This window comes from Tachypleus tridentatus, chromosome 9 (genome assembly GCF_004210375.1).
Source record: "Tachypleus tridentatus isolate NWPU-2018 chromosome 9, ASM421037v1, whole genome shotgun sequence".
Classification (NCBI taxonomy): Eukaryota; Metazoa; Arthropoda; class Merostomata; order Xiphosura; family Limulidae; genus Tachypleus; species Tachypleus tridentatus.
The window spans coordinates 112,328,075-112,341,413 of record NC_134833.1 but is presented as its reverse complement, the minus strand read 5'-3'; the positions used below and the strand labels follow the sequence as shown (position 1 = coordinate 112,341,413).

The 13,339-nt window shown below is 33.4% G+C and overlaps 2 protein-coding genes across 7 annotated transcripts in view; one reads left to right on the top strand and one right to left on the bottom strand.

Moving 5' to 3' along the window:
• LOC143227451 (alpha-(1,6)-fucosyltransferase-like) overlaps positions 1–1,568 on the bottom strand; it is a 44,109-nt gene extending 42,541 nt beyond the window's left edge. Inside the window, exon 1 of the mRNA XM_076458897.1 lies at positions 1,528–1,568. The gene's annotated coding sequence lies outside the window, so the exon portion shown is untranslated. The remainder of the gene's footprint in view (positions 1–1,527) is intronic.
• Positions 1,569–4,964: 3,396 nt separating this feature from the next.
• The window catches only part of LOC143226067 (serine/threonine-protein phosphatase 2A regulatory subunit B'' subunit gamma-like), a 55,427-nt gene continuing 47,052 nt past the window's right edge, over positions 4,965–13,339 (top strand). Inside the window, exons 1-3 of one of the 6 annotated variants that reach the window (XM_076456513.1) lie at positions 4,972–5,227; positions 9,705–9,778; positions 10,312–10,465. In XM_076456513.1, coding sequence (XP_076312628.1) covers positions 10,361–10,465 — 105 coding nt within the window. In that variant the 5' untranslated portion in view covers positions 4,972–5,227; positions 9,705–9,778; positions 10,312–10,360. Of the gene's footprint in view, positions 5,299–5,992; positions 6,033–6,199; positions 6,223–9,704; positions 9,779–10,311; positions 10,466–13,339 lie in introns of those variants that run through there. The other 5 variants (XM_076456516.1, XM_076456511.1, XM_076456512.1 and 2 more) reach the window with 5 other exon arrangements.

The following is a 13,339-nucleotide window of genomic DNA, read 5'->3' as shown; positions in this document are numbered from 1 at the left end:
TTAATGAAGTGTTTCTTCTCATGAAAATTTTGCTTGTATGTCCAATATCCAGCTGCGAATGCTTTTCTGCATTAAGACGGTTGAAGACGTGGTTAAGGTCAACTATGTCTCAGTGCCGCCTCAACCATGTGGCAGTTGGTCACACTCACAAAGATGAGGTCGACAAGATAAATATAGAAGAGATTACGAAAGAATACACAAACAGATCACAAAGGAGGGCTACGTTTGGGAACATGTAGACTAGAGGACTAAATGAATCTTACTTCAATGAAAAGTATGAATAATTATGTGCTACATTGTATTGATGTGTAATTTTCAAGAGTTTGCAAAGACATTTCAAAATATTTGAAAACGTAATTCATGCAATGAAAGTTATTACTAACCTTGTCAAATATAATGGCCATCTTTTACACTGTGCAGTGTGCAGGAATAAATTCATGTGGCAGTTATTTTGTGACATATTTGTCTATTATATTAACATTTTGAAAACTGTTCACAACACCTCACTTATACAAACCTACATGGAAACCTTGAAGTACCCTGGCAACAAGATCACTCTGACTGCATGTTTACAGCTTTCAGGTTCACGTAATCAGAGATTACCAATTTGCAAATTGAACAGTCCACATAAGTGGTTGCAAAAATCATCCTCCCCCACCAGGTGTAAAAAATCTACGCCCCTGCTCTTATAACATACTCGTGATTCAAATACGAATAGTGATTTTGCGACTACAGGATATGAACCATTCACTCTCGGATTTATAATCCGACATATGAACCGTTACGACACAGCCGGTCGTTAACTATATCGTTTAAATACAGATGAATCAAACACAATAAAAGAAACTTTATTATATCCCTATCTCTCAGCATACTTAACACACCATTTATTTTCGCATGCAAAATACGTTAGTCATGAGAAAGGTCAAGCGTTTGTTTGTAGAAATGTAGTTAGTTTGAGAAACAACTAATTAGAACAAGGTTCTCTCCGAAATTCACACGTGGACAGTCAATCCTACTTATCGTTGGTGAAAGAGTACCCCCAAAATTAGCGGTGGGTAGTGATGACTAACTATCTTCCCTCTAGCTCTAAACTGCTATAGGCCTCGTGTAGCTTTTTGTGAAATTCCAAAACAAGCAAATGAACTGTTAAAGAACATTAAACAATTGACATATCAAAAACAAAAAACACAAGCTAAGATTATTTTCTTCAGCTGGTACAGCGGTAAGTCTAGGGATTTACAACGCTAAAATCAGGGGTTCGATTTCCCCTCGGTGGACTCAGCCCAATGTAATTTTGCTATAAGAAAATACGCACACTAAGATTATTGTTTGAAAACCATTTCATTCCTTTGTTATAAAGAACACAGAACAAAATTAACATTAAATTCTAGTCTGTCTTAGGTAATATTAAAAACAACAAAAAAGGGAAATATAAACTTGTCTGGCGGATTGTTATACTGAAATATTAGTATTCTCTAGTTAGCACTATTCATAATACAGTTATACAATACGAACACAACAAACCTGATCTCAAGCAGCACACTTTGTATACCCATGCCACCACGTGGCTTTGCTGAGTGTGTAGAAAATCAATAGAACAATGAACAATCCTCACAAAAGAAATCAATATGACACAATGCGCATGCTCTAACTTCTAAATGTTTGGTTTACAATGTTTATTAGAAGTATCTCTAGAGGTTTGGGTGTGTGTTATAACATTTTACTCACCAGTATCGAAGAAAATATTTATTTACTAGTTAAGCTTTATTTTAAGACTAAAAGCGAGAACTGATTTTATATATATAATAAAATTACACAAAGCAGAGTTATTGATTAAAAGACAAAAGAGCATCAATCGTGTTGGGATTCAATTAGTATTAATTTATATATATATATATATATAAATGTTCGGTTTAATGATTGTGGTGTTTCTGTTAATTTACCATAGAAAGCTGTACAGGGATCATTCAGATATAATTGTGGGCCCGGCATGGCCTAGCGCGTAGGGCGTGCGACTCGTAATTTGAGGGTCGCGGGTTCGCGCCCGCGTCGCGCTAAACATGCTCGCCCTCCCAGCCGTGGGGGTGTATAATGTGACGGTCAATCCCACTATTCGTTGGTAAAAGAGTAGCCCAAGAGTTGGCGGTGGGTGGTGATGACTAGTTGCCTTCCCTCTAGTCTTACACTGCTAAATTAGGGACGGCTAGCAGAGATAGCCCTCGAGTAGCTTTGTGCGAAATTCCCAAACAAACAAAAGATATAATTGCTACTAAAAACATACTTATGTTTAATCTCATAAAATACTTTAGCTTGAAGTTATCTACCTATACTAAAAATGGGGTTAAGGTACTGTATAAAAAAAACCAAATACTAAATACGAAGATAAACAACCATACACGGAGTTACATTTCCATATCGTGAACATGAAAAAAAACAACAACTAAAGTTGATTAAAACTTGTATCGAAAATCGAAATGCAGAGCTAGAATACAATACGTTGTTCATAGGTATTTTTTTTTAAATCGGAGTTGAAATGTGGTATACTGAATATATATAAAGGCTAAAAATGCGGATATAGTAACGCTTAGTGATCAGCTAAAAGCAGGATTAAAGTGCCTATACCGAACCCATGAAAGCGATAAAAATTGTGTTAAAACATAGTATATAATGCATAATAAAAAAGCTAGAAAAGGAATGAAAATAAACTATACCAAACATTAGGAAACTCAAAACATGTTTAAAATAACTGGTACTAAACCATGGTTAAGTGGATTAAGGCGTTCGGCTCGTAATCTGAGGGTTGCGGGTTTGAATCCCCGTCGCACCAAACATGCTCGTCCTTTCAACCGTGGAGGCGTTATAATGGAACGATCAATCCCACTATTTCTTGGTAAAAGAGTAGCCCAAGAGTTGGCGGTGGGTGGTGATGACTAGCTGCCTTCTCTTTAGCCTTAGACTGCTAAATTAGGGAGGGCTATCTGCGCTAGCTTTGCTCGAAATTCAAAATCAAACAAAATCATGATACTAAACACAAAAAACTAAAAGCAGAGTTAAAGTGCTGTGTACTGAAATTCATGAAACTAAAATCAGGATTAAGATACGCATTATTTAACAGCAAAAACTTGGAAACGAATTTAAATGTTCAACGTCAAAAAACTAAATTCAAGGATTAAATGGTATATGTTGCATTAAGTCATAATCTTTCCCTTTGTGCATTTTCTTGTATTCTTGTAAAAACATTTTATAAGTTTTGATTTTTTTTTAATTCAACAAAACGAAAAAATAAACTCATTTCAGAAAGTTACCAGAAACATGTTCTGGCTTCTTCATAAACACAAATATTGACAGAAACGTGACCACTCTCAGTGTAAAGGGCAGATGTGTATTTTTTTAATGTATGTGGTACTTCTGCTGCTTCTAATACTAGGTTAGGCCCGGGATGGCCAGGTGGTCAGAGCGCTCCTCTCTTAAGCAGATGGTTGCGGGTTCGAATCCAACCTCACCAAAGATGTTTGCACTTTTATCTTTGGGACGTTATAATGTTACAGTCAGTTCAACTATTTCTTGGTAAAAAGAGTAGCTCAAGAGTTAGCAGCGGGTAGTGATGACTATCTGCCTTCTCTCTAGTCTTACACTGCAAAATTAGGGACGACTAGCGCAGATGGCTTTGCGCGAAATTCAAATATTAAGTTTATATAGTTATAGCTGTGGATGCGTTTGTTTTTAAATATATATATATGTTTTAATAACTATCTCTAATTCTATTAGGCGTGCGACTCGTAATTTGAGGGTCGCGGGTTCGCATTCCCGTCGCGCCAAACATGCTCGCTCCTTCAGCCGTGGGGGCGTTATAATGTAACGATCAATCCCACTATTCGTTGTTAAAAGAGTAGCCCAAGAGTTGGCGGTAGGAGGTGATGACTAGCTGCCTTCCCTCTGGACTTACGTTTTGGATCAAGTGATCCAAAAAACTTATAAGATTTTATAAGTCTTACACTGCTAAATTAGGGACGGCTAGCACAGATAGCCCTCGAGTAGTTTTGTGCGAAATTCCAAAACAAACAAACAGTACAGTGAAGTTAGATGTATTTATATTTAATATTTATTTCATAAGAAAATGTTAGGAATGTTTTATTATTTAAACTGGATCAGCAGGAAATAAAACACATTTTTATTATTAAATATATGCATACAAGAATGATAAAGCATAATACACCTTTTAGTTTCACTTAACGCAGCATTGCTGTTTGTTTTAACGTAAAAAATATGCTAAATCATGCTAACTTCCAAAACTCTAGCTTTAATTTTTAACTGTTTGATAATTACCGCGAAAGTACTGTTAGATTAAACCTCTTCATATTGTTTTAGCCACTGTTGAATAATAAGAGACGGGGCCCGGCATGGCCAAGCGTGTTAAGGCATGCAACTCGTAATCTGAGGGTCGCGGGTTCGCATCCCGGTCGCGCCAAACATGCTCGCCATTTCAGCCGTGGGGGCGTTATATTGTGACGATCAATCTCAGTATTCGTTGGTAAAAGAGTAGCCCAAGAGTTGGTGGTGGGTGGTGATGACTAGCTGCCTTCCCTCTAATCTTACACTGCTAAATTAGGGACGGCTAGCACAGATAGCCCTCGAGTAGCTTTGTGCGAAATTCCAAAACAAACAAACAAATAATAAGAGAACAAGAGTTCTGGAGTTACGTATATTAAAAGTAACGGCATAGTCTTTTAACAGTATCATTTATATATAAATCTTATCAATCCAATATTTGAACAGCGCGTTTGGAATGTTTTGTAGAGAGCGTTAAATGTAGCGCGTATTTGAAGTAAGTGTTCAGTGATTTAAGTTTGGTTTCATATATATATATACACACACACATACACATAATGAATAAAAAAAAATTCCACCAACAAACTTGCTGATAGGACAAAATAATAACCATACATGTGCCACAATACATGGACATTGCCCTGAAAAGGATCGGAGTAATATTCAGTTCACTCTGATCCAAAAATGAAGTAACTATCACTATCAAATACTGCAAGACCACATAAGTACGGGGAGGAGGAAGAGGTTAAAGAGAGCCTGACCGTCCAGAGTACGAAGATACAAATACCGAGAGAGAGAGTTTGGTTTCATTGTATTTTGTTAGTGATTTTGAATGGTAGAAGAATGTCAATAATTTTTACTATTTTTTATTTGAAGCTGCCAGTTATATATATAGGTAAGGGTTTTGGAGATTAAGCCTGATAATGATAGTTGTTGTATGGTGACGTTAGGCTTAGTGTGGTAAGTGTAAGTATAACTAACGTTACTTTTGATATTAGTGTAATAGTATTACTTCTATTAACAGTTATAAGTTTATACTCTGAGCTATTTTCATAATTTTGCTTCCGAGTTGATAGCTTTTGCATAGAATATTTGGCTTCTTCTCAAGTGACGCACGTTAGTAACACTGTAGGTTGTATTATTGGTAAATGCTAGTACTGGTAGTCATCCTCTCTAGAGCATCTTCCACTGATCCGTCTTCTTTCGCTCTTATCTTTACTATAGTAGTAATTCCAAGTTCTTTGGTAGTTGTTGATATTAGCATCTGACCTTGTCTTCCCTTACCTTTTTTTCGTAGGATTTTTCCTGTCATAATGATATTTTCAATCTCTCACTTTCTTATTACATATGACTTATAAAACTCCCTGGTCTCTTTGTTAAATTTTCCCATAACTTTCATTTTGTTGTGGCCGTCTTCAGAACAACTTCATTACTTTTATGTCTATTTAGTGATATTTTAATCAAATGTCTGAGGAACCATGTTTATATTTCATTGATGCATTTATTAATTGTTGATGATGTTATCCAACACTTGGAACCATAAGTAAGGATTCAATAAACATAGCATTGTAGAACTCTCAGTTGTGTTTCAATTGTCAATTTGTTATTGAACTACAAGTAGTAGGACTAATATTAATAAGTGTATGTTTAATATTTCTAGATGTACTTTTGCAAAGGTACTGAAAGTTTCTGTTTCAAAAGTAAGTAAAACGAAAATTAAAAGTAGCAGATATTTGTATTTTATGCTGTGTTGTAGTGTACACTGTACATAATTCCTATTGTAATTCATGGCATGTGCATGTTTATTGATGTCATAACAGTCCCTTATGTGGTGTCATTTTAGTGTTTCTGACTGACAACACTATACAGTGGTGCAAGTTGTAAAACTAGGTAATTCCTTCAGGTGGCCTTTGGCCCTTTACTAATACTAGTAATAATATTAACTATATACTTTTTAATCATAGCATTATATCTTGTTTGTATATAAACTATGAATAACTTAATGATATTTTAATTGAAAAAGCAAGTATTAAATAATTTACAATTTAAAATGTAATGCCTTTTTATTTTACTAAATAAATGATTATGTAGGTGGAAAATATTAATGTTAGAAACAGAGAAATTCCTTAGTAAGAAGAGATTAGAGTGTGCAGTCACACCTAGACTTGAACTGTGGTATTAATGTGTTAACTTGAATTATTCACTTGCTTATTCTGGTTCAAACCATAACAATGGTTGTTCATGGAGACCAATGCTATATATACACACACATGCATGTGTAGCACCAGATCAATTTTATGTCTGTAAGTATTGCAGATGCAATGTGATTATTATGTAATATAATGTTTTGTTTTAAACTATTGGTTCTTGTAGTTATTAATTTATTTTTCTCCCATTGATACTGTAGTTGCTCTAATTGATTTAAGAACAAAATGACTTAACATGCCGGTTTGACAAGTTCTTGTAAATGATATTATAGATAATAAAATACTGAACTAACTGCTGCTAAGGTTTAAAGAAATAAAACAAGTGATCTTTTGTTATTAATTCTTACCCTAGAACTCTAATATGTAAATAACGTTAAAAATAATACAGTTCACTTCAGTAGTGTGGCTTGCTTCATAAAGGACATTGTTCTTTGAAATTTATGTGTATGTATACACACAAAGCACCTAGAAGCTAGACCACTATTATGTCACACACACCTCAACCAGCCTGATGAGTCCTGCTATTTGATGAATGGCTTATGTCAGCTTTAGAGATGGCATACAGAATGTGTTCTGTTACCTTACATGTTCTCTTTTGCTTTCATGTATGAGTTATTAGATTTTAAATATAATTATTGAATTGAAAATGTATGACACAATGAAAACAAAAGTTGTCATTTCATTAATTTAACTAATAAATATATTGAACTTATTTTGAGTAGTAACAAAATGGGACATTTCTACATTTTACCACAGTTACTTAAATATAAGACCTTACAATAAATTAACTAAGGAACAGCAGGAGTACTTTTGTTTGAACAATACAACACCTTCAGTATGCAGATACCTGATTGTAAGGAGAATAATAAAATCATCAAACCTTGTGGCTTTTTTGCATAGTCGTTATGATTTTAATAAATTGCATAAATCAAGGTTTTTTATTTTATACATGAAAGGAATGCTAAACAGCTCTCATTTCTGAGTACTTGTAATATCTGAAGTAATGGTGCATATTATAGACTTGCCAGTTTTTGCAGATACTTACATTATTACAGTTATCCTAAATGCATGGAGATAAACATTTCATGTATTTTACCTATAAGGTGACAAACTTTTATGTATAATCTTGTTCATAGAAAACTAGACTAGTTAATCCTTAATCATCTCCACCCATATTTTTATGTGTACTAGTTATCATCCTGTCCTGTACATTTATGCCAGTTGTTGTAAAGGAAAAAAAGCCTTCCATAAATGATAAAAGGTTAGTATTAGGTAGAAAAATGCCAGTATCCAGAAATGTAAATAGGATTGCAAAGGAAGCGATTAAAAAGCTTGTAAAGGTAAATAATAGAAATAAGATTCTTCAATTTATTATTACCCCTTGGTCAAGTATTCATGTTAACTTAAAATACATTAAAAAGTAGTTTGTGACTTAACCTCAGAAAAATTGCAGTATTTTCTAAAGTGGGTAGGGAGCAATTTAGTTTGTTTTAATTACAAAGATTAAAGGTTGTAGAGATAAGCAACTAGCTGAGGTAGTTTGTTTTAATTGGAAACAGATTACCAACACTTTTATTGTAGGGAACCTGAAGAGCAACTTCAACTTATATTCAACTATATGATTATTCTTACATAAGACTTAGTTGGAATAATTGAAAATAGTGTTAATCAGAGACAGTTGTTTTGATCAGTGAATTATTTTAAAGAACTGTGGCATTAATTGATCAAGCTGAAAAATATGAATTAATGAAAAACTATAGTGAGAAATTACTGTGGCAATGCTATGATTACTTTGATAGTTGGGATAGTAGTTGATTATTATTGTGTGGTTAATTGATTTAATAACAAATTTGAGTAACTGAATATTTTGTGTGACTTCAATTGATTCTCATAGGTAATAGAGTTAAACATTCAGTAACATTCTGTTCATCACTTTTTTTTCAAGAGTTGAGCCTTCTTTTACAGCTTTTATCCCATCATGTTCATCTTAACATCTGCTCTACTGATAATACTTTGAAACTGCACACACAGGTTTTTATAAAAGTGGTGCTGCTGGTATTTGTAAAAAGTTTGGAATGAAATGACTACTATAAGCATTTTTGAAGAAAGCAGTGTGTTCTTTCAGTGAAATTTCATTAAAACAAGTGATAGCTAGAAGCCAGTTTTTAAGAAATAATAGCACCCATTAATCCTTAAAAAATCACTGTTCTTGTAAACACATTTTTCTTCAAGATTGTTCTACACTAATTCTTCATAAAATAAATTGTTCTCTGAGAAATGTCTAGAAAATAAACAAACTCCAGGATTTGACTCACTGAAAGCAATTTAGCAAACATGTTTTTGTTGATAATATATCTTATTAAATGACAATGTAAAGAAATAATAAACTCAATTTGAAGAAAAAATTGAGATTCACTGATCGTAAACTGATCTTTTCTTAAAAATAAGTTTGAGATTTTCAGAAGGAAAAATCAGAACATTTATTTCTTCCATGTGGAGTGGCACTGTAACTGCTCTGAAAATGTTTAGATTATAGTAATACACACTTTACATTTGTTAAATAACCTGATGTTTATTGCATTTTAATACTTTTACTATTTATACCTGACAGAAAAAAATATAAACTAAAAACTGAGATGATACAAATTTCGCTGAAATATTTGCCGATCTTGTTTATAAACAGTTTTAAAAATGTGTGTACATTACTCATTATAAATATTAACTCAAGAACTAATGAATGAATTTGTCTCTGCAAAGGTGGCAGAAACCTGTGAACATTATTGAAAAAAATGTAATTAAGGAAGAAAAATGTATTTTTAATACTCAACATCACTAATAAAAGTGTTATAATACCTAACCTAACCTAATTATTTTTAATACTCAACATAACTAATAAAAGTGTTATAATACCTAATTCTGTGATACGATATTTATGTTGGAAAAATAAAAATTTAAGATTATATATGAACTTGTGTAAGTATTATGAACATGACCCAACACAGCCCTTTTCAGGTAAGTAAATATTCTCATGTTTGTATTAAACAAAAATGTAGTAGTTGGGAAACTGTTTTCAATGTTTTCTTGTTTTGGATGTTAAGGAAACATATAAAAATTATGCTTCCCAAACATACCATTCAGTGACACTGACTATTTCTTGATTTCTAGGGATTCCACTGTTTGCCCATCTAAGTACTGAGAAAACTTGTTCCAGTCTTTTATACCCCACTAAAATGTCTTAGGTAAATCCTAATTTGCAAATATCTCTACCAGTTTCTGTGCATCCCCTATCTAGGTACTGTATATAAGCACCTCATTTAGATAGTGTAATCACTTTCTTGACAAAGCATTTAGCACAGGTTTCTATTAGCAGGAGTGTTGCAATTATTTATAGAAAGTGATACAACCTGTTTATCTTTATCCTTATTGCCATCTCACCTTTCTATCTCTAATTTTGGAGTATCAGCCAATAGTGTCTTCTGACACTTTCCTTTGTTTCTTAGGTCTATTTATTTCCACAATAGGGTTCATCCTCATTCTCAAGGATCTTCCACTCAGGCAGACCAATGACAATTGTGTAGTTGACTGTCCTGAGGGCAGGGAACAGTGATGCAAAATGTGCATAACCATTTAGGAATTTTAATACAAATGCAAAAAACTGCTGTTAAATGAAAAACTTTCTACGTTACTGATGCTAAACTGTAATTTGTTTTGAATGCCTTGCATTATCTTCTATTTCTGACCAATGGGTAATTAACAAATGCATTTTTTTAAGTGTGTGAATAGGAAAAATATTCTACCAGATTTGTAGGAAGCAGAATTCAATGGAAGAGAAGGAATCAGGAGAAGAATTATTCCAAAAGATCTATACTGAGTGGAAGGGATGTAACAGTGAAGCAAGTTCAAAAATACCACCTTTTTATTTTCAGGTTTGTTTTTAATTATTGTTTTTTTTAGTTTTGTATATTTAACTGTCTGTTGGTAAACAGTTAAGTCATCATAATTTTATGTTTAATATAAAAATTAATTGGAGTATAATTTGAGTTCTAAATTTTCCCCTTTTAAAAGCGTAATCAATAGTTTGGAGATCTAATGGTTGTTTGAAGAACGTTTAATGATTGATTTATTTGTAGACCTTCTGACTGCTTTTTATTCTGGACATTCATGATTGGTTTGTTTGGGAAATTCTAAAGATTGGTATATTTGTGAACTTTTAAAAAATTGGTTTATTTGTGAATTTATATTGATTGCTTTGTTTAATGAACATCTAATAATTGCTTTATATCTGAAATTATAGTGATTGGTTTGTTTGTGAACTTCTAATAAACTGCTTTATTTGTGAACTTTTATTTATTGGTTTGTTTGGGAAATTTCTAATGATTTTATTTTTGATCTTCATTCATTTCATTGTTTGAGGAACTTTTCAGTACTCTAGTCATGATATTATTGTAATTATTCAGTCTAGTTATATAGAAATAAATGAATATTTTAGCATTTTTTGAACTGGGGGAAAAGGAGTAATTCAGATTGCATAATTAATATCAAATTTTCATAGTAAAATACATGTCAACGCACACATAAAGTAATAGTTTTCTTTGTACAAACTTTACAGACCGGTATGTCAATTTATATATATTATTAGTCAAATTTAAACTATTTAAATAGATGTAACTCTCTATTTTGGTTTGTGAAACCCCTATTTGCCTTATATGTTCAGACAAAAGGAATCTGTAAATCACTTGCAGAAGCTCACTGGAAGACCTCATAAGTTACTTATAAATAAATGAAGGTAAATAATTGTTTTTTAATAAAAACAAAAATTCAAACTATATTTATGGTTAAACAGTCCATTTATTTTTGCCTTTGAGCTTCTGCGTGAGTCCCTCCATCCATAAATGGTTGGGTAATATCTTGGATAAAGTTTCCTGAATGTATAGTTTCAACTACTAAGCAACTGTTTTAAAAATACATAGACCTGTAACAATTATATGTAGTTTTTTTACTTATGAGGTATATTTGTGAAAATAATTACTTATATAATAGACATGAACTGGACAGATTATATCTTTTTTTTGTGTAAACTGCTCAAAAAATAAAGGAATAAGTACATATTTCAGTATAATTTTGTCATTTATAACTAAAGTTATGTATGAAAAACATATCTGTTCATCTACAAGTGTATTTTTTAAGCTTGCAAGTGAAATTTGAAGCAACTCAAATGAAACTCACCTCACTCAAGGAGAATACAACTCAAGGTACTCTATAAAGGCTGTTACGCGAAACTATACATTCCTCATTAATTCTTGAAACAAACATCAACATGGATATTTTGAGGCTCGTTTCATCAATGTGTACATTCATCTTGTGTACCCAAGCAGTCAGGTACCATCTGACAGAGAATGAGGTGGCCAGATACTGGAGGATGGCCAGACCCAAAGGAGGGTGGCAGATTGCTTTGGGGTGTCACCAAGTGTCATCAATCAATTTTGGCGACACTACCAGGAGTTGAACTCTTATGGCAATCATCGCTGCACAACAGTCAGAGAGGACTACTACATTATGACTACTGCTCTGCGAGACAGGTTAGCTAAGGCTCAGTCACTGCGAAATGACCTTCAGCATTCCAGTGGAACCTGTGTGTCAACCCAAACATCTGCACGAAGGATGCCCTAGGGTCAGATGGCCTGCAAGAGGCATTATTCTGACAGCATGACACCATGCAGCCAAGTTGGAGTTTGTTTATCAGCACCTGGACTGGGAATTTCATCAATGGGTTGCTGTGCTGTGTACAGACGAGAGCAGGTTCACTGTGTCTTGTGATGATGGATGTGTGAGAACATGGAGATGCCTAGGAGAGAGGTTTTCCGCCTATAACATTGTGCAAGTTGATGCTTATGGAAGAAGTTCTGTAATGGTCTGGGCAGGCATATGCTTGGATAGCTGCACAGTGTTACTCATATTCGATAGGGGTGCTCTGAATGCACCATGATATAGAGATGAAATTTTGGAACCCATTGTGAGACCTTTTGCTGGTGCTGTTGGCGATAGGTTCATTCTCATGCAGGATAACATGCGAGCCCACGTCGCCGGACTGTGTGTGGATTTTCTTGACGAGGAAGGAATAGAGACTTTTGAGTGGCTCGCCAGATCTCCAGATTTAAATTCGATTGAACATTGTTGGGATATATTTGTAGAGGCATGTTAGTGAATACCAGCACCCTCTTCAGAATGTACAGGAACTTCAACAAGGCCTTATAGACGAGTGGGCTGCCATACCCCGAGATAACATTGATAGACTGATTCGAAGTGTGCCAAATTGATGTCAGGAGTGTGTCACAGCCCGTGGAGGTCTCACTAGATATTGAATGTTTCAAACATTTCTTGAATAAATGCATGTAAACTGCTTAAAGTATTGTGTCATGTGGGATATTAGTTTTGGTGAGTGATATTGGTCATTTTTAAAAATTTTATTTCTCCATGTTTAGCCGTCCATCACACATTAAAAAATGGATACAGATGGAACTGAAATGAGGCAAATGACCTAAAATCTAACAATATTATCACATTTGGAACACTGAGATAAATTATATAAGAAAACATACTTCATTTAATTTTTTTGAGCAGTTTATATGTATATATACAATAAGATTTATATGGAATATTAATTATTTAGATCTTCAAAATATTACTGGAGAATGTTAATACTAGGTTTCTATTATAAAACCTACTTTCAGCTGAAAATATTAAAAATTATTTTGTTTTAAAACTTGAAATATGATTTTTAGTAAGGGATACAGAAAGTG